Genomic DNA, 21193 nt, shown 5'->3' on the forward strand with positions numbered 1-21193 from the left:
ATTTTTTCTTTTTGAATTTTTATGCTTAAATAGATTTTTGCTGGTTATTGGTGGTCTGGGAGCAGGCACCGTCTCTACGGGGATGGGGTAATGAGGGGATGGCAGGGGGAGAGAAGCTGCAGAGAGGTGTGTAAGACTACAACTCTGCTTCCTGGTCCCAACCCTGGATAGTCACTGTTTGGAGGATTTAAGAAAATTGGCCAGATTTCTAGAAATGAGAGCTGCTCCATCCAAAGTGGGATGGATGCCGTCTCTCCTAACAAGACCAGGTTTTCCCCAGAAGCTTTGCCAATTATCTATGAAGCCCACCTCATTTTTTTTATTTATTTATTTTTATTATATTGCTTAAGAGTAATATAATTTTTATCATGTCATTTGTCATTTATCTACCATGTACATTTCTTGTCCATTTAGAAGCTAAAAATAAAAATGTTAGCTTGGTATCCTGTTTTTCTATGAACTGGACCATTTGCACAAGTTAAAAACAATACTGATATACTTCAACTTAAAAATACACTGTACCTCAAGGTTCAGTGTTTGGACCCTTCTTTTTCTCTATATATTGTATAACAGCTCACAGGAATGGCTCATATCATTGCCTACAATCTTGATGTGACTCTTATCCTGCATCTCTTAAGTCTTAAAGTAGATGAAGAACTAACAGATTGACCTTAACCTCGAAAAGATCAAGCATCTTTCCAATCATCAACCCAGCCACCTAAATGTAAATATCTTATTCCATCTACATATCATATTCCATCCATCTACATTAAGGAAATTTTCTCTGTACAACATTTAACAACAAGAACAAAATGAGACCATGCCAGAGTAAATTTTCAACAGAACCTCTGAGAGACACTTGTTACTACCATTTGCTTGCTAGCCAGGGCACATTCTGTTGAAATTCTGTGACATTTGGTAGAGAGGTTGCCTTATGTCAAAGAAAAGTTCAGTAGACTGAGGTGAATGCACCTCCAGGATCATCTTTTGGCTGCTCCCGTTACGGGTCGCCACAGCAGATCAATTGTTTCCATCTCACCCTGTCCTTTGTATCTTCCTCTGTCACACCAACCACCTGCGTGTCCTCTCTCAGCACATCCATAAACCTCCTCTTTGGCTTCCCTCTTCTCCTCCTGCCTGGTGGCTCCGTCTTTCAGCAGCCCTCTCCTCATATACCCTCAGCCCCTCCTCTGCACATGTCCAAACCATCTCAATCTTGCCTCTCTGACTTTGTGTCCAAACCATTCTGCCTGAGCTGTCCCTCTGATATGTTTCTTCCTAATCCTGCCCATCCTCATCACTCCCAAAGAAAATCACACCATCTTCAGCTCTGCCACCTCCAGCTCTACCTCCTGTTTTTTTGTTAGTGGCACCATCACTAAAGCCCCCATCACACATAGCAAGAATATGCAGGAATGAGGCCGAAACGGCAAATATTGTCATAATCGGACGCAGTCGGAAGGAAAAGAGGCGTGGTCAGCCGTTTCATGATGTGTCACGAACAATGACATCCAAAGCATGTGTGGACAAGACAAGATGACACACACTACTGTCAGACGGCCATAAAAGGCTCTGAAGACTGCCTGATGTCCAAATGTCTGGATGGCAAACACGTGCCGCGAGAGGGAGCACTGTGTCCTCCCTTTGCCTTTGTACAGTCCCTGCTGGTACTGGACACTGGAGTACAACCAGCGTATAGACCAGACTTGTGCCACATGTGTCAAAGCTGTGTCTGACGCATGGTGTGACTGCTTGACCCACTGCCAGCAAACTTTCAGCAAAGGTATCCAGTGGCATGTGCGGCATGTGTGCATGCTTAGTTGCTCATATAGCCGTTATGAACACATGCACACAGCTATGTGACTATTCCGGCCCCACGCGTATGTTTGCAGGGTGCACCACTAGACACCTTTGCTGAAAGTTGCAGCAGTCACACCCTGTGTCAGACACAGCCTTTCCAGCGAACTTTATTTTCTTTGTCTTTTTTGCTCACTGCAGGAGCACAACACCACTCTGTACATTGTGATGTCGGTGGATTATCACATGGGATTTAATTTTTGTGTGGTTATTTGCAGCACACAGCAGCCTGGTGAGAGGCTTTTCACTACAGGCTGTGGTTTGGATCCTCTGCACTGTGCGCTCTGCGCTGTGCTGTTTCCGTGCAGGAGGTGAGTTTCATGTTTAATAATGTCATTGCCTAGCAATACAGTTCCACTTAACACCTCCTACAGAGTTTAGATGGTGATCAGGTAATAACATGCATATTACAGCAGTGAGATCTGTTCAGCTCTGTGCCTGGCGTGCGCTATGATGCATTACTGCACATCAGACCACGGAGAGGCACAGTGCACACGGTACTTTCAGTTTGATTGTGCGCTGTTCACACGCACTGTACATGATGAATGCCTGCCAAATACATGTTATTACATATCAACATTTCCTTTGCCCTCCCTGGCCGGGGTCCAGTGGAGGTGGACATCCCACAACATGACGGCAGGCTTTCCTGTGAATGATTGATCTCAGAGCTCAATCAACCGCGATCAGATCGTTGCAGATGCTGTTTTGATGCCATCAGAATATGTAGACTGCAATCAGATGACGCAGAAACTGCATATAGACCGCTGTCAGATGTATGTCACATCTCAGTGGCTCCAAGAGTCTTTTGAACATGTGCAACACACTCAGGACAGCTGAGCGACCAAATATGTAGATGTTGACAGACTGCTGTCCGTTGGTCTTCAGACCGTATCTCAATATTTCCCTCTCTACCACACTTAACATTACTTTGGACAGTTGACCCCAGTTTTTAAACTCATCTACTTTCACCACTTCTACTCCTTGTAAACACACAATTCCAGTGGGCGTCCTCTCATTCACATACATGTACACAGTCTTTCTCCTACTGACTTTCATTCCCCTGCTCTCCAAAGCATATCTCCACCTCTCCAGGCTAGACTCAACTTGTTCTCTACTCTGACTACAGATTACAATGTCATCTGCAAACATCATAGTCCTGTCTGGTCGCATCTGTCAACCTGTCCATCAGCACTGTGAACAAGAAAGGACTCAGACCTGATCCTTGGTGTAATCCCTCCTCTACCTTGAATGAGTCTGTCATTCCTACTCCACATCTCACCACTGTCACACTATCCTTGTATCTCTCCTGCACTTCCCTCACATACTTTGCTGCCATTCCAGACTTCCTCATACAATACCACAGCTCTTCTCTTGCACCCTAATAAGCTTTCTCTAAATCCACAAACACATAATGTAACTCCTTCTGGCGTTCTCTATACTTTTCCATCAGTATTCTCAGGGGAAACATTGTATTTGTAGTGCTCTTTCTCGGCATGACACCACATGGCTGCTCACAGATCACCTGTTTTCTAAGCCTAGTTTCTACTACTTTTTCCCATAACTTCATGCTGTGGCTGATTAACTTGATGCCTCTGTAGTTCAGTGGTGGGCACAGTTCCACTAATCTAACCGCTAAGTAGCAAAACTAACTTTTTCGTTAGCGGATTAGCTTTTCAGGTAACTTTGAAAACCATCAGCGGACCAATTAGCTTACGCTAAAGTTAGTTCTACTACATTTCAGTCCGCTAACATTTCTTTTGCTGGCAAAGTAACTAAAGCTTAACGGTCAAAAACATTTGTGAACCCTAAAATCATACATGTTAGTTCCTGTCTGTGTGTCTGCAACAGTCAGGCCGCTGTGAGGAACTCAGCCCTCCCCCAGCAGAAGGGGGCGGGACGGCTGTCATAAAAAAGTGGTATTACAGATTTATTGTCGGTCCATCTCATGTGTCAGAGGATTTATATGTACTATGTTTCCAAGGCTGTTAGACCACGTCCACACGGCCACAATGCGTGTCAATGCATCACAGAGATGCACTGATGCACAGTGCCTGTGATTCAGAGTAGAGATCAGAATAGAGAGATATTCCTGACTTCCTGTGACTTCCTGTTCCGGAGCACAGCGGTGTTCTGCTGTATCTGTTAGCTGTTTGAACTGAGCTGTTTGAGTTCTTTGAATTAACAGTCTTTTTCAAGACTTTTTTACTTTTTACTTTTTTTTTTTTACTTTTTCACCGTGCTCCAACGCCTAAAGAAGACCTCTAACGGTCGAAACATCGCGACGGAGCACTTTTATCAGCTAACTTTCATCAGCGTTGGCAAGCTAACTAGCTTGCTAACGCTTTCGTTTTTATTTTTATTTTATTTTTTTAGCACTGTTGTCGTGCTGCTCCACAGCCTGTCTAGTGGATTTTTATTTTATTTTAGCGCTGTTGTCGTGCGTTACCTGTGCTGCTCCACAGCCTGTCCAGTGGATTTTTATTTTATTTTAGCACTGTTGTCGTGTGTTACCTGTGCTGCTCCACAGCCTGTCCAGTGGATTTTTATTTTATTTTTTAGCACTGTTGTCGTGCGTTACCTGTGCTGCTCCACAGCCTGTTCAGTGGATTTTTATTTTATTTTTTAGCACTGTTGTCGTGTGTTACCTGTGCTGCTCCACAGCCTGTCCAGTGGATTTTTATTTTATTTTTTAGCACTGTTGTCGTGTGTTACCTGTGCTGCTCCACAGCCTGTTCTGTGGATTTTTATTTTATTTTTTAGCACTGTTGTCGTGCGTTACCTGTGCTGCTCCGCAGTCTGTCTAGTGGATTTTTATTTTATTTTTTACCACCGTTGTCGTGCGTTACCTGTGCTGCTCCACAGCCTGTCTAGTGGATTTTTATTTTGTTTTTTGCCACCGTTGTCGTGCGTTGCCTGTGCTGCTCCACAGCCTGTCTAGTGGATTTTTATTTTGTTTTTTGCCACCGTTGTCGTGCGTTGCCTGTGCTGCTCCGCAGCCTGTCTAGTGGATTTTTATTTTATTTTTTGCCGCCGTTGTCGTGCGTTACCTGTGCTGCTCCACAGCCTGTCTAGTGGATTTTTATTTTATTTTTTACCACTGTTGTCGTGCGTTGCCTGTGCTGCTCCGCAGCCTGTCTAGTGGATTTTTATTTTATTTTTTGCCGCCGTTGTCGTGCGTTACCTGTGCTGCTCCACAGCCTGTCTAGTGGATTTTTATTTTATTTTAGCACTGTTGTCGTGTGTTACCTGTGCTGCTCCACAGCCTGTCTAGTGGATTTTTATTTTATTTTCTACCACTGTTGTCGTGCGTTACCTGTGCTGCTCCACAGCCTGTCTAGTGGATTTTTATTTTATTTTTGCACCGTTGTCGTGCGTTCGCTGTTGCCGTGCGTTACTTGTGCTGCTTCATGGCCTGTCTGGTGCCTTAACTAAAGCACTCCTTCTGCTGAATCACCTCTAAATTATTTACACATTATTCACTTTGCGTGTTTTTAGGAATCCACTAGGTTGCGTAGCTACTAGCTTTTAGCCGATTTAGCATGGCGGCTTCTCCTGTCTCTCCCGCACTTTTCTGCTCTGGGTGTGAAATGTTTAGTTGTTCCTCGGCTTCCTTTAGCAGTATCGGTACTTGTAATAAGTGCAGCTTATTCGTAGCTTTGGAGGCCAGGCTGGGCGAATTGGAGACTCGGCTCCGCACCGTGGAAAATTCTACAGCTAGCCAGGCCCCTGTAGTCGGTGCGGACCAAGGTGGCTTAGCCACCGTTAGTTCCCCCCTGGCGGATCCCGTGCAGTCGGGAAAGCAGGCCGACTGGGTGACTGTGAGGAGGAAGCGTAGCCCTAAACAGAAGCCCTGTGTACACCGTCAACCCGTGCACATCTCTAACCGTTTTTCCCCACTCGACGACACACTCGCCGAGGATCAAACTCTGGTTATTGGCGACTCTGTTTTGAGAAATGTGAAGTTAGCGACACCAGCAACCATTGTCAATTGTCTTCCGGGGGCCAGAGCAGGCGACATTGAAGGAAATTTGAAATTGCTGGCTAAGGCTAAGCGTAAATTTGGTAAGATTGTAATTCACGTCGGCAGTAATGACACTCGGTTACGCCAATCGGAGGTCACTAAAATTAACATTAAATCGGTGTGTAACTTTGCAAAAACAATGTCGGACTCTGTTGTTTTCTCTGGGCCCCTCCCCAATCAGACCGGGAGTGACATGTTTAGCCGCATGTTCTCCTTGAATTGCTGGCTGTCTGAGTGGTGTCCAAAAAATGAGGTGGGCTTCATTGATAATTGGCAAAGCTTCTGGGGAAAACCTGGTCTTGTTAGGAGAGACGGCATCCATCCCACTTTAGATGGAGCAGCTCTCATTTCTAGAAATCTGGCCAATTTTCTTGGATCCTCCAAACTGTGACTGTCTAGCGTTGGGACCAGGAGGCAGAGCTGTGGTCTTATACACCTTTCTGCAGCTTCTCTCCCCCTGCCATCCCCTCATTACCCCATCCCCGTAGAGACGGTGCCTGCTTCCAGACCACCAATAACCAGCAAAAATCTATTTAAGCAAAAAAATTCAAAAAGAAAAAATAATATAGCACCTTCAACTGCACCACAGACTAAAACAGTTAAATGTGGTCTATTAAACATTAGGTCTCTCTCTTCTAAGTCCCTGTTGGTAAATGATATAATAATTGATCAACGTATTGATTTATTCTGCCTAACAGAAACCTGGTTACAGCAGGATGAATATGTTAGTTTAAATGAGTCAACACCCCCGAGTCACACTAACTGTCAGAATGCTCGTAGTACGGGCCGGGGCGGAGGATTAGCAGCAATCTTCCATTCCAGCTTATTAATTAATCAAAAACCTAGACAGAGCTTTAATTCATTTGAAAGCTTGTCTCTTAGTCTTTTCCATCCAAATTGGAAGTCCCAAAAACCAGTTTTATTTGTTATTATCTATCGTCCACCTGGTCGTTACTGTGAGTTTCTCTGTGAATTTTCAGACCTTCTGTCTGACTTAGTGCTTAGCTCAGATAAGATACTTATAGTGGGCGATTTTAACATCCACACAGATGCTGAGAATGACAGCCTCAACACTGCATTTAATCTATTATTAGACTCTATTGGCTTTGCTCAAAAAGTAAATGAGTCCACCCACCACTTTAATCATATCTTAGATCTTGTTTTGACTTATGGTATGGAAATAGAAGACTTAACAGTATTCCCTGAAAACTCCCTTCTGTCTGATCATTTTTTAATAACATTACATTTACCCTGATGGACTACCCTGCAGTGGGGAATAAGTTTCATTACACTAGAAGTCTTTCAGAAAGCGCTGTAACTAGGTTTAAGGATATGATTCCTTCTTTATGTTCTCTATTGTCATATACCAACACAGAGCAGAGTAGCTACCTAAACTCTGTAAGAGAGTTAGAGTATCTCGTCAATAGTTTTACATCCTCATTGAAGACAACTTTGGATGCTGTAGCTCCTCTGAAAAAGAGAGCTTTAAATCAGAAGTGTCTGACTCCGTGGTATAACTCACAACTCGTAGCTTAAAGCAGATAACCCGTAAGTTGGAGAGGAAATGGCGTCTCACTAATTTAGAAGATCTTCACTTAGCCTGGAAAAAGAGTTTGTTGCTCTATAAAAAAGCCCTCCGTAAAACTAGGACATCTTTCTACTCATCACTAATTGAAGAAAATAAGAACAACCTCAGGTTTCTTTTCAGCACTGTAGCCAGGCTGACAAAGAGTCAGAGCTCTATTGAGCTGAGTATTCCATTAACTTTAACTAGTAATGACTTCATGACTTTCTTTGCTAACAAAATTTTGACTATTAGAGAAAAAATTACTCATAACCATCCCAAAGATGTATCGTTATCTTTGGCTGCTTTCAGTGATGCCGGTATTTGGTTAGACTCTTTCTCTCCGATTGTTCTGTCTGAGTTATTTTCATTAGTTACTTCATCCAAACCATCAACATGTTTATTAGACCCCATTCCTGCCAGGCTGCTTAAGGAAGTCCTACCATTATTTAATGCTTCAATCTTAAATATGATCAACTTATCTTTGTTAGTTGGCTATGTACCACAGGCTTTTAAGGTGGCAGTAATTAAACCATTACTTAAAAAGCCATCACTTGACCCAGCTATTTTAGCTAATTATAGGCCAATCTCCAACCTTCCTTTTCTCTCAAAGATTCTTGAGAGGGTAGTTGTAAAACAGCTAACTGATCACCTGCAAAGGAATGGTCTATTTGAAGAGGTTCAGTCAGGTTTTAGAATTCATCATAGTACAGAAACAGCATTAGTGAAGGTTACAAATGATCTTCTTATGGCTTCAGACAGTGGACTTATCTCTGTGCTTGTTCTGTTGGACCTCAGTGCTGCTTTTGATACTGTTGACCATAAAATTTTATTACAGAGATTAGAGCATGTCATAGGTATTAAAGGCACTGCGCTGCGGTGGTTTGAATCATATTTGTCTAATAGATTACAGTTTGTTCATGTAAATGGGGAATCTTCTTCACAGACTAAAGTTAATTATGGAGTTCCACAAGGTTCTGTGCTAGGACCAATTTTATTCACTTTATACATGCTTCCCTTAGGCAGTATTATTAGACGGTATTGCTTAAATTTTCATTGTTACGCAGATGATACCCAGCTTTATCTATCCATGAAGCCAGAGGACACACACCAATTAGCTAAACTGCAGGATTGTCTTACAGACATAAAGACATGGATGACCTCTAATTTCCTGCTTTTAAACTCAGATAAAACTGAAGTTATTGTACTTGGCCCCACAAATCTTAGAAGCATGGTGTCTAACCAGATCTTTACTCTGGATGGCATTTCCCTGACCTCTAGTAATACTGTGAGAAATCTTGGAGTCATTTTTGATCAGGATATGTCATTCAAAGCGCATATTAAACAAATATGTAGGACTGCCTTTTTGCATTTACGCAATATCTCTAAAATCAGAAAGGTCTTATCTCAGAGTGATGCTGAAAAACTAATTCATGCATTTATTTCCTCTAGGCTGGACTATTGTAATTCTTTATTATCAGGTTGTCCTAAAAGTTCCCTAAAAAGCCTTCAGTTAATTCAAAATGCTGCAGCTAGAGTACTGACGGGGACTAGCAGGAGAGAGCATATCTCACCCGTGTTGGCCTCTCTTCATTGGCTTCCTGTTAATTCTAGAATAGAATTTAAAATTCTTCTTCTTACTTATAAGGTTTTGAATAATCAGGTCCCATCTTATCTTAGGGACCTCGTAGTACCATATCACCCTAATAGAGCGCTTCGCTCTCAGACTGCAGGCTTACTTGTAGTTCCTAGGGTTTGTAAGAGTAGAATGGGAGGCAGAGCCTTCAGCTTTCAGGCTCCTCTCCTGTGGAACCAGCTCCCAATTCAGATCAGGGAGACAGATACCCTCTCTACTTTTAAGATTAGGCTTAAAACTTTCCTTTTCGCTAAGGCTTATAGTTAGGGCTGGATCGGGTGACCCTGGACTATCCCTTGGTTATGCTGCTTTAGACGTAGACTGTGGGGGGGTTCCCATGATGCACTGTTTCTTTCTCTTTTTGCTCTGTATGCATCACTCCGCATTTAATCATTAGTGATCGATCTCTGCCCCCCTCCACAGCATGTCTTTTTCCTGGTTCTTTCCCTCAGCCCCAACCAGTCTCAGCAGAAGACTGCCCCTCCCTGAGCCTGGTTCTGCTGGAGGTTTCTTCCTGTTAAGAGGGAGTTTTTCCTTCCCACTGTTGCCAAGTGCTTGCTCACAGGGGGTCGTTTTGACCGTTGGGGTTTTTCATAATTATTGTATGGCCTTGCCTTACAATATAAAGCGCCTTGGGGCAACTGTTTGTTGTGATTTGGCGCTATATAAAAAAAAAGTTGATTGATTGGTTGATTGATTGCAGTATAATGTCCAGAATAAACACGATATCACACATCTATTGTCAGTCCACCTCATGTGTCAGAGGATTTATCTGTATTATCATGTTATCATAGCTGTTAGACCCCGTCTACACTGACACGCAATGTTCACATCTAGTGCACATGATGATTGTGTGCCACAGACTTTGCACATTAAAATATTTTGTTTGTGCACCCTGAACAGGCTGCGTGGGGACCACAATCAGGACGTGCTGTTGTGATCAGACTGCTCTGAATGCTGGTGGTTTGCCATTTGTGATTCCAGTTTAAATGCCATTTGAGGAAGCAGTCACACAGCAGTTTGACCACCATACGAATATTCCCCAGTTCGAAAGAGGCACGACAGTAGTCTGCCTGTTTCCTACATTTGTGCTCGGCATGTGAATTTGGAGTATTTTCCTAAGTTGCCATACGAATGCTGTCCGAGGAATTTGAATGCAGGTCGAATGCAGTTTGACTCAATGTACTGGCTGCACTCCGTGTACTGGCTGCACACCCCATGTGGCTGAGATTTGACAGACTTTAAGGATAATGCCCTGCCTCCTTCTAATCCCCTTATTTATTTAGGCTTGGGACTGGCACTCACAATGTAGAATCAGAATCAGAAGAAGTTTATTGCCATTGCCAGTGAACAGGATTCACAGACTAGGAATTTGCTTCGGTACAATGGTGCAACATTAAGAAACATATGGTTGCACACCCCATGTGGCTGAGTTGAATGCACCTCCAGGATAATTTTTAATAAATATTAATAAAAATTTTCCCATTGACCTTTATATGTTTTGTATTTATACACACAGGGAGGCACAACGACTCACACAGTAGGTTCTGACTCCCACTCTCATGGTCTAAGTCATCCACCTCCAGAACTCCAGGAGGAGAGACATATCCCGCTATGCTCCCTGTAAGCACCCGCCGCTTTGGCACACACAAGTATCCCACAGGAGACATGGAGCCTCTGCCTGAGGAAGAAGAGGAGTGGCTGCCAGAGGAAGATGAACTGCTTCCTGAACCAACAGATTTTGGCCGACCCCCATTAAGACCGTCCTGTGGTCCACAGTGTCCCACAGAGGACAGCAACTTGTTCTCTGAGGAGATAAGGTGAGATCAAGTGTAAGTGGAGGCTCAATAAGTAAAAAGATAACCATGAATAATAAATTTATTGCAGTACCTCTGACAACAACAACAACATCAACTGAATAAACATGTGATGTGTGGTATTTATTTCTGGTCCAGATAAGCCGTTGAAGATGGTATGGTATTTTTGGCTTACCTCTTCCAATCAGTACGTAGTTGACAGCTCGATCACTGATCGCTGCTTCACTGGGCTGGATGTCGATGAAAGGTTTATTTCCAATACCCATGAATACTCTCTCCTGCATGCGCACCTCTTTTAAACACAATACAAACAAAATCATTTTTAAGGAAAATATTCAAAATCTGAGAAATGTCACTAACGTGTGCATGCTGTTGGGGTTTGGTTCATTTGAAGTGTTTTTTGGGGTTCTTTGTATGTGGTTTTTATACCAGTACCCTTTCATGTCTCTGGTCACCTGTCCTGTCCTGTATCACCATGTCTGTGAATGTGGATATACGAGGGCTGTCAATAAATTAACGGTCCTTTTTATTTTTTTCAAAAACTATATGGATTTCATTCATATGTTTTTACGTCAGACATGCTTGAACCCTCGTGCGCATGCGTGAGTTTTTCCACGCCTGTCGGTGACGTCATTCACCTGTGAGCACTCCTTGTGGGAGGAGTCGTCCAGCCCCTCGTCGGAATTCCTTTGTCTGAGAAGTTGCTGAGAGACTGGCGCGTTGTTTGATCAAACTTTTTTCTAAACCTGTGAGACACATCGAAGTGGACACGGTTCGAAAAATTAAACTGGTTTTCAGTGAAAATTTTAACGGCTGATGAGAGATTTTGAGGTGATTCTGTCGCTTTAAGGACTTCCCACGGTGCGAGACGTCGCTCAGCCGCCGTCGTCAGCCTGTTCAAGCTGAAAACCTCCACATTTCAGGGTCTATTGATCCAGGACGTCGTGAGAGAACAGAGAAGTTTCAGAAGAAGTCGGTTTCAGCATTTTATCCGGATATTCCACTGTTAAAGGAGATTTTTTTAATGAAAGACGTGCGGCGGCACAGGAAAAACACCTCCGTGTTGATAACCATTTGTAAAATCCAGGCAGCTTTTGATGGCTTTCAGTGGAGTGAGTATATGAGAAATTGTTTAACAGGCAGGACATGTTCCAACTTGTCCTTAAGGCTTTCAACAGAGGTGTTTTTCCTGTGGCGGAGCGTCGCGGCAGCTGCGTCCCGACGCGCGGACCCGTCCGCACGTCTTTCATTAAAAAAATCTCCTTTAACAGTGGAATATCCGGATAAAATGCTGAAACCGACTTCTTCTGAAACTTCTCTGTTCTCTCACGACGTCCTGGATCAATAGAGCCTGAAATGTGGAGGTTTTCAGCTTGAACAAGCTGACGACGGCGGCTGAGAGTGCTGCGCGACGTCTTGCACCGTGGGAAGTCCTTAAAGCGACAGAATCACCTCAAAATCTCTCATCAGCCGTTAAAATTTTCACTGAAAACCAGCTTAATTTTTCGAACCGTGTCCACTTCGATGTGTCTCACAGGTTTAGAAAAAAGTTTGATCAAACAACGCGCCAGTCTCTCAGCAACTTCTCAGACAAAGGAATTCCGACGAGGGGCTGGACGACTCCTCCCACAAGGAGTGCTCACAGGCGAATGACGTCACCGACAGGCGTGGAAAAACTCACGCATGCGCACGAGGGTTCAAGCATGTCTGACGTAAAAACATATGAATGAAATCCATATAGTTTTTGAAAAAAATAAAAAGGACCGTTACTTTATTGACAGCCCTTGTAAATCGTGCGTAAATGCATAAGTGCGTAGACGGCGCTTGTCAGCCGGGGAGTGCCTGTATTGTAGTGCCCAGGGACATATTATTCGCAAATGCCCGGTTCGGCCAAAAGAGAACGCTCGCCAATAGACCCCGGGCTATTGGTGAGCTGCACTCATTTGGTAGTGGGCAAAGCTTCACGTACCCAAATCCCGGTCACACTGTTCTTTTCTAATCAGTCATTAAAACTCTTTATTGATGATTCTGGTGCTGACGCCAATTTTTTGGATCCTAGCGTGATAAACCAGGCCCACATTCCTGTGGTCGAATTACCCTCCCCTATCCAAGTTTCAGCACTTAACGGCACTCTGCTCCCTGCGATAACTCACCAGACAGTTCCTGTGTTATTGCTAGTTTCTGGTAATCATCGTGAGTCTATTCAATTTTTTTGTTTACACATCCACTCCACCGATTGTTTTAGGGCACCCCTGTTTATTATTACACAATCTGGATGTTGACTGGCCGACCGGGTCCATTTCCCAGTGGAGCGAAGCCTGTCACCTCCGTTGTCTCCGTTCGTCTGTTTCACCCACCCAGAAGTCCACGGAGTCAATTATTCCTCCCATAGACCTCTCTTTAGTTCCTAAAGAGTACCTTGACCTCCAAGAGGTCTTTAGTAAGAGCCGTGCACTATCATTGCCTCCTCACTGACCGTATGACTGCTCCCTCGATTTGCTTCTGGGTGCGGAGCTTCCTTCCAGCCGCCTGTACAATCTGTCACACCCGAAAAGGGAAATGATGGAGCAGTATATTCAAGACTCCCTGGCAGCAGGTCTAAGTCGTCCCTCCTCCTCGCCCTTAGGGGCAGGCTTCTTTTTTGTGGGGAAGAAGGACGAGACCCTCCATCCCTGTATTGATTTCCGTGGGTTAAATGCCATAGCTGTTCGTAACCAGTATCCTTTGCCTCTGTTAAACTCCACATTAGACTCTCTGCAGGGAGCCATCTTTTCCAAACTAGATCTTAGAAATGCCTACCACCTAGTCCATATCAAGGAGGGAGATGAGTGGAAGACTGCGTTTAACACACCCTTAGGGCATTTTGAATATCTCGTTATGCCCTTCAGTCTCACTAATGCTCCCGCTGTCTTTCAAGCTTTGGTTAACGATGTCCTCCGTGACTTTCTCAATCGTTTTGTTTTGTCTACTTAGATGACATTCTCATTTTTTCTAAGAACCTGCCTGAACACATTCAACATGTCCGTCTAGTTCTGAAACGTCTCTTAGAGAACAGTCTCTTTGTCAAAGCCTAGAAATGTGCCTTCTATCAAACCTCTGTGTCCTTCCTAGGATTCATATTTGAACACAATCAGATTAGACTAGATCCTGCCAAAGTCTCTGCTGTAGTGAAATGGCCGACTCCTTCCAATCGCAAACAACTTCAACAGTTCCTAGGATTTGCTAATTTTTACCTCCGCTTCATACGTAACTTTAGTCAAGTAGCTGCCCCTCTCCATACACTCACTTCTTCCAAGTCCAGTTTTCAGTGGTCCACTGCAGCTGAATGAGCTTTTCAGTCCCTTAAACATAGGTTTACCACTGCCCCTGTCCTCGTTCAACCCGATCCGGACCACCAGTTCATCGTGGAGGTCGATGCCTCAGACATCGGGAACGGGGCCGTTCTCTCCCAGAGGGCTGAGGGTGACAATTTATTACACCCTTGTGCTTTTTTCTCCCGGCGGCTCTCTCCTGCTGAGCACAACTACGATGTTGGTGACCGGGAACTCTTGGCCGTGAAGGAGGCGCTGGAGGAGTGGAGACACTGGCTGGAAGGTACGTCTATTCCATTTGTTGTTTGGACTGACCATAAAAACCTGGGTTACATTCAAAATGCTAAGAGACTCAATTCCAGACAGGCCAGGTGGTCCTTATTTTTTGGTCGATTTAACTTCACCCTCACCTACAGACCTGGCTCCAAAAATGTTAAACCCGATGCCTTGTCCCGCCAGTTTGCTCCTGAGGACTATTCCCCTACACCAGACTGCATCCTTCCCAGCCACATGGTTGTAGGCGCTTTCTCCTGGGACATTGAGCGAGTCATCCGGGAGGCCCAGAGAACTCATCCTGACCCTGGAGGGGGACCTCCCGGCCGGCTGTTTGTGCCTCCCTCAGTGGTGTCCTACAGTTCGTTCATTCTTCTAAATTCTCCTGTCATCCTGGCATTCATAGAACCATACACCTTGTTCAGCAGCATTTCTGGTGGCCAACTCTCCATGCAGATACCCGTGAATTTGTCAACGCCTGCACCATCTGTGCCCGAAATAAGTCCTCTCACCAACAGCCATCTGGTCTTCTTTGTCCGCTTCCCACACCTGGTCGACCATGGTCCCACATCTGCCTGGATTTCGTCACTGGATTACCTCCCTCAAATGGAAATACAGTCATCCTCACTATCCTGGACTGGTTTTCAAAGGCAGCACACTTTCTGGCCCTGCCCAAGTTACACTCGGCACTGGAGACTGCAAACCGCCTGGTCTACCATGTGTTCCGGCTGCATGGCATCCCCCTGGACATAGTGTCGGATCGAGGCGCCTGCTGCGCGGCTTTGGGGGCTTCAGTCAGTCTCTCATCTGGATTCCATCCCCAGACCAATGGGCAGGCGGAGCGGGCTCACCAGGAATTGGCAGCCGCCCTGCGCTGTGTCACATCCTCCCACCCATCTTCCTGGAGTACTCACCTGCCATGGGTTGAGTATGCACATAATTCCCAGATGAGCTCAGCCACCGGCCTGATGCTGTTTGAGTGTTCTGTGGGTTACCAACCGCCTCTGTTCCCTGCACAGGAATTAAACCTCTCAGTGCCTTCAGTCCAGGTCCATCTGCGGTGTTGTCAACGTGTCTGGCAGACCGCCCGCTCCGCCCGCTCCGCCCTTCTCCGTAGGAGGGAGAAGACTATTCATCATGCAGACCGGCGTTGTGCCCCGGCCCCCCACTACCGGCCTGTCCAGAAGGTCTGGTTATCTGCAAAGGATGGCCATCCTCCCCCCCGGACGGTGGATGGCCATCCTGCCTGGATGGTGAGTCGTATTCTCAGTGTTCATCGCCGGGGCCGGGGCTCTCAGGATCTGGTGGACTGGGATGGGTATGGCCCAGAGGAGCATTCCTAGGACTCGCGGGGCCTTATTTTGGACCCTTCCCTCATCTCTGACGTCTATCGGGCTCGTCCGGGTCGGCCTGGTAGGTCGCCTGGAGGCTCCCGTTGAAGGGGGGTCCTGTTGTGCTGTCTTTGTTGGCTGCTGTTTGCTGCTGGATCTGCCTCACTACCCCTCCCTTCCTGTGTCTGCTGGAGCCACCTGTGGTACTGATTGGATTCACTTGTTCACACTCATCAACCACCTGTACAAAGACTGCTTCTCTTCACGCTCTCAGACGCCAGAAACTACAGTTGTCTCCAGGTTTCCTCGGCCTTGTCTCTGCAGCATTTTCTGTCCTGGTTTCTACGTTGTGAATTAACTCGGTGTTTCTTGTGTTCCCAGTGCTCCTGGTTCCCTTGCCACCTGGTCCTGTTCTGAGCTGGTTCCGGATTAACTGTATGACGTTCCTGCCTCCTGTGTGCTACAGCGGTTTCTCCTTTCTCCAGCGCCTGGCTTCCCGGTTTAAACTATCTACTATACTTTTCAATAAATCATTATATTTTTGTACTTAGGCCTGTTCTCTGCATTTTGGGTCCAACTACTGTCCCGTGGGTTTTTTCCCTAACACTTGTATTGCTGCAGGCAAGAAATTAAAATAGTCCTCTGTTCTGCTTGTACCGCTCCAAACGCTGCACCGCTCTCTGCTGAGTCAAATTAGAAAGACAGAGTCTGATCGGAATTAATAACTTCAAAGCGTTTTGCCGTTTCAAATGACACCTCTTTCCAAATGTTGTAATACAAACAACAAACCAAAACATTTTTTTCTCCCAAAATGAGACGTCATCTGTGTTTTATGAATTACATCCTGATGTGCAATGCAGCCGGCTGAGCTCAGTTCGGAGGTATGGAGTTACATTTGTGCCATTAATATCTGAAAGTAAATGCTTTTGAAGAAAACTACAGATTTTGTTGATTTCTATGTATGTCCAGAGATCAAGGATCCAATGACCAATATCATATTTATTTACTTTAATACTCAATAAAATGTTGTTGACATGGAAAACCTGTAAAGCCTACTTTCAGTACACAGAAAATTCACAGGAGGTATTGATAAGGGAAACGATGAGGAATCAGATCGATAAGCGGAATCGATAATGGCATCAATATCAATCTTATCTTATCAATACTCATCCCTAGTCCAGATAACTTAAAGGAAGAATAAGATCAATTGGTTCTTATCTCTAGATTCTGTAATGTGAAGTGGATGAAAGTCTATGACTCCACTGTACAGGACACACAGGTTACTTCCCAGTGCTAATTTATAGCTGTTTGGACTGGGATAGTGCAGATGAAGTTTCTTGTCCAAGGACACACATGGGCAGTGTGACCAGGATTTGAACCCAGGTCTACATACGTATAGAACAACTCCTTTTCCACTGAGCTGCACAATACTGCACATGATGGTGACATTCATCTCAAACGTAAGAGGTAAATATGTAACTGTACAACAATCTACAGTGCATCCAAAAAGTATTCACAGTGCTGCACTTTTTCAACATTTTTTAAAGGTTACAGCTTTATTCCAAAATGGATGAAATTCATCGTTCCTCAACATTCTACACACACTACCCCATAATGACAGTGTAAAAAATAGTTTTTTATATTTTTCCAAATGTATTAAAAAACTAAGAAATCACATGTACATAAGTATCCACAGCCTTGGATATAAATCTCAGGTACATCCTGTTTCCACTAATCATCCTTGAGATGTTTCTACATCTTAATTGGAGTCTACCTGGGGTAAACTCAGTTGATTGTGGACATGATTTGGAAAGATACACACCTGTCTACATATAAAGTCCCACAGTTGACAGTGCATGTCAGAGCACAAACCAATCATGACGTCAAAGGAATTGTCTGTAGACCTCTGAGACAAGATTGTCTTGAGGCACAAATCTGAGGAAAGGTACAGAAATATTTCTGCTGCTTTGAAGGTCCCAATGAGCACAGTGGCCTCCACATCCTTAAATGGAAGCAGTTCGGATCCACCAGGACTCTACCTGGAGGTGGCGACCCTTCTAAACTGACTGATTGGGGGTGGAGGGCCTTAGTCAGGGAGCTGACCAAGAACCTGATGTTCACTCTGTCAGAACATTCCCCCAAAGTAATGTCTCTTACTGTTTTAAGATAATGTCCGTGCATGTGTATTTGTTGTTACCTCTGTTGTGTACAGCCTGCTCCCAAAGGATCCGTTCCAGGTCCCTGGTCCAGCTGTCCTTGACCTCCCGGCTAACTGCTTGGAGAGTGTACGTGTCCTGGGTCTTTCTCTTCCTGAACCAGATCTCAAAACACAGACCAGTCTCACCGGAGTTTTGGGTTATGCCGATGTCTGAGGTCTAAAACCAAGCAGAGACAGACTGATGTGAGATGACAAAACACATGCAGGTTTATTGGTCACATTAATTAAATTCAAATCAATTTACACAACTTCAAATCACAAGAGGTCACCACAAGAGGAAACACAAGCAATGTTTAAAACACACCCTCTTCAAGCACACTACACTTCACATGAACACTAGGCCATGCGGAGGTTAATCGATACGCATTGATATCTAGACAAAATTCAATGGCTGTCAAAACCTACTGTATTCATTTATTTTTTTTAACTAGTTTGAGAGCTCCTGTGAATTTATACTCTAATGTGACTGATATAATGAAAAATCAGTGCTAATAATGAAAATAGCAATGATTATTTATACAGACCTCCAAGGAATCAAATGACTGAAAAAATAAACTCCAATAATAAAAAATAAATGACAATGATTAAAAAAGTACACCGCAACAATGCACAACAATCCCAAATGAAACAGCTGATAATTCCAAAAAGGTGTGACTCATATTCCAGCGCACCTTTTCTCCAGAACTTGCTGATGTCATATCACAATCTTTTATGAAGTTCTAAAGAATAAGTAGGAACACAGAGGATGCGTATGCACATTCACCTTGAATGACTGTTTGTAGACATAAGTGTCATTCCCCACGTCCGTCTTCTTGGTCTTGCTAAACAGGATGAGTTCTTGGAAGAGGAATATGTGGCGAAAGCATTTTTTCTTTCTGAAAGTAACAAAGAACTCATCCTGAAGCATCAGCTGCCCCTGCTCCTTCAGATTAACCTATTGGTCACAAAAACAAGAATCACTCAGACCAAAAAGTCAGTAAGTAAGTAAGTAAGTAAGAAAGAAAGAATGAATGAATATCATCCCCTGTGCTAGACTGGCAGAATGTCCAGGGTGGACAATGCCTCTCACTCATTGACTGCCGAAATAGGCTCCAGCCCCTTGCCCCTAACTACAATAAATGAGTTTAGAAAATAGATGGATGTAAAGGGTCACTATGATGGTAAAAATGGTAAATGGACTGCATTTATATAGCACTTTTCCATCTGCATCAGATGCTCAAAGCGCTTTACAATTATGCCTCACATTCACCCCGATGTCAGGGTGCTGGCATACAAGGCGCTCACTACACACCGGGACACACCATGATGAATAAACAGAAAATAATTTGAAGGTATGGAGCTGATAATCAAAGATGTGTTCTGGCTCTTACTCTGTTCACTGGTTGCATGTTGTGGGTATTGGGCTGAGGAGTCCAGTACCTTAGTTGTCTTTGTCTGTAAGGAAAGTTATTTGACCTTAACTTCACAGACAACCCTGTGAATGTTGCAGACTCAATGGATGACCTGAAAAGCTTGGCGAGGAGTAGGGATGGGTATCGAGTACAGGTTCTTTTGGAGGATCGTTAAGAAATTATTTGGATTGTTATAGGAGTTCGGCCAGAATTAATGACTTCAAAGTGAAGCGTCATTGTATATCAAATGACACCTCTTTCCAAAAATTGTAATACAAACAATAAACTGCAATTGAATAAAATGTTTATTTCTTCCCAAAGTGAGACATCCTGCATTCTTTAGGGCCCCATCACACATAGTATGAATAAGTACAACTCAGTGCGACTCACGGCGGAACAGCTCATATTAGCGAACCACAGAAACAAAGCCGACAGGCAGGAGTGCACGATGCCAGTGCGACATTTGTGCATGCAGGAACACAGTGCGAGCAGCTGTGTGATGTGGTTACACATCGTGCAGCTGCTTTGAAAATAAAAATACATGCCACCCACGGGATTCAAACCTGCACTTTCCAAAAGCTCTGATTCCCAGTCAGAAACTTTTCCACTGAGCTACCATCGCTGTCCTATGAAAGATGCGGGAAAATGCCTGATATCAAGAAGGACATGGACGTATTTTAAAAAAAGAAAAACCACACACCATATACCACACACTTCTTCATTCATTGACATAGAAAACCTGTAAAGCCTACTTTTAGTACACAGAAAATTCACAAGAGGTATTGATAAGGGAATCGATAAGGAATCGGATCGATAAGCGGAATCGATAATGGCATCGATATTGATAAAATCTTATCATTACCCACCCCTAGTGAGGAGTCAGAGTACCGGGGTTTGCGATCATGCTGGATCAAGAATAAGATCCAGGGCCCATATGCACGAAGCAGCCTAAGGCTAAAAATAGCTCCTAGTGACGTTATTCTAAGAAAAATCTTAGAATTTCTCAAATTCTTAGACGTTTCTTAAAACTTTCCCTTGGTAAGATGAAAGTTGTCCACAATGCACCTTAAGCCCAGGTTACACATAGACGTTTTGTCGGCGGGTAGTACGTAGACCGAAGTTCACGGTGGTTCCGGCTGTTTTCACGGTGGAAAGGGGCGGAGCATTTCACCGGCGTTTTGAGCGCCATACTAGCCGCAAATACGCGGATAAAATGTCGCTAAATCCGCCGAATAAAGCAGAGTTTTGACGCCGTAGCATCCGGCACACGTCAGGCAACGGGGGTTAATACTCAGTTCTATCCTTTACAATCGCAGGTTAAGATGCACGTGAGAACGGCGGTGTTCTGCTGCCACCGATAATGCCCTGTGTACCGCTGGATTTATCCAGGCAAATCCTGCGTTACTCCAGGAACTTTTGCTTATAGGCACCGCCCCCAGAGTATAATAGTCTGAAGCAGCTGTCAGTGCAGGGGGAGGGAGTGACAGGGAGCTCATCTCTCAGCCTTTTCTTTTCTCTCCTTTTCCCCCTCCTCAACGTGTTGCTCGTTTCCACCACAGGGCTACCCTCTGCTTCTGAACCAGACCTCTTGGTAAGTCCTTGCCGCTGCCAATTTTATTTTAGGAGGCATACTGGCGCTTCTCTGCAAAAATATCTGGAGCTGGCCGTGAGTGAGAGACCTGCATGCAGCGCGCTAGCGTTTTTATACTGACTGCCACCTATCGGCCATTTGGAATGCCGTTACCTGGGAGGTGGCATTTAGAACAGCGTACTG

At 44.4% G+C, this 21193-nt stretch overlaps 1 protein-coding gene across 1 annotated transcript in view; it reads right to left on the bottom strand.

Annotated features, from left to right (window-relative positions):
* The window catches only part of LOC117507210 (uncharacterized protein KIAA1755 homolog), a 137463-nt gene that overhangs the window by 9227 nt on the left and 107043 nt on the right, over positions 1 to 21193 (bottom strand). Inside the window, exons 18-21 of the mRNA XM_034167026.1 lie at positions 18792 to 18962; positions 18008 to 18185; positions 11071 to 11187; positions 10616 to 10885 (exon numbers count right to left, since the gene is read on the bottom strand). Coding sequence (XP_034022917.1) covers positions 10616 to 10885; positions 11071 to 11187; positions 18008 to 18185; positions 18792 to 18962 — 736 coding nt within the window. The remainder of the gene's footprint in view (positions 1 to 10615; positions 10886 to 11070; positions 11188 to 18007; positions 18186 to 18791; positions 18963 to 21193) is intronic.

This window comes from Thalassophryne amazonica, chromosome 3 (genome assembly GCF_902500255.1).
Source record: "Thalassophryne amazonica chromosome 3, fThaAma1.1, whole genome shotgun sequence".
Classification (NCBI taxonomy): Eukaryota; Metazoa; Chordata; class Actinopteri; order Batrachoidiformes; family Batrachoididae; genus Thalassophryne; species Thalassophryne amazonica.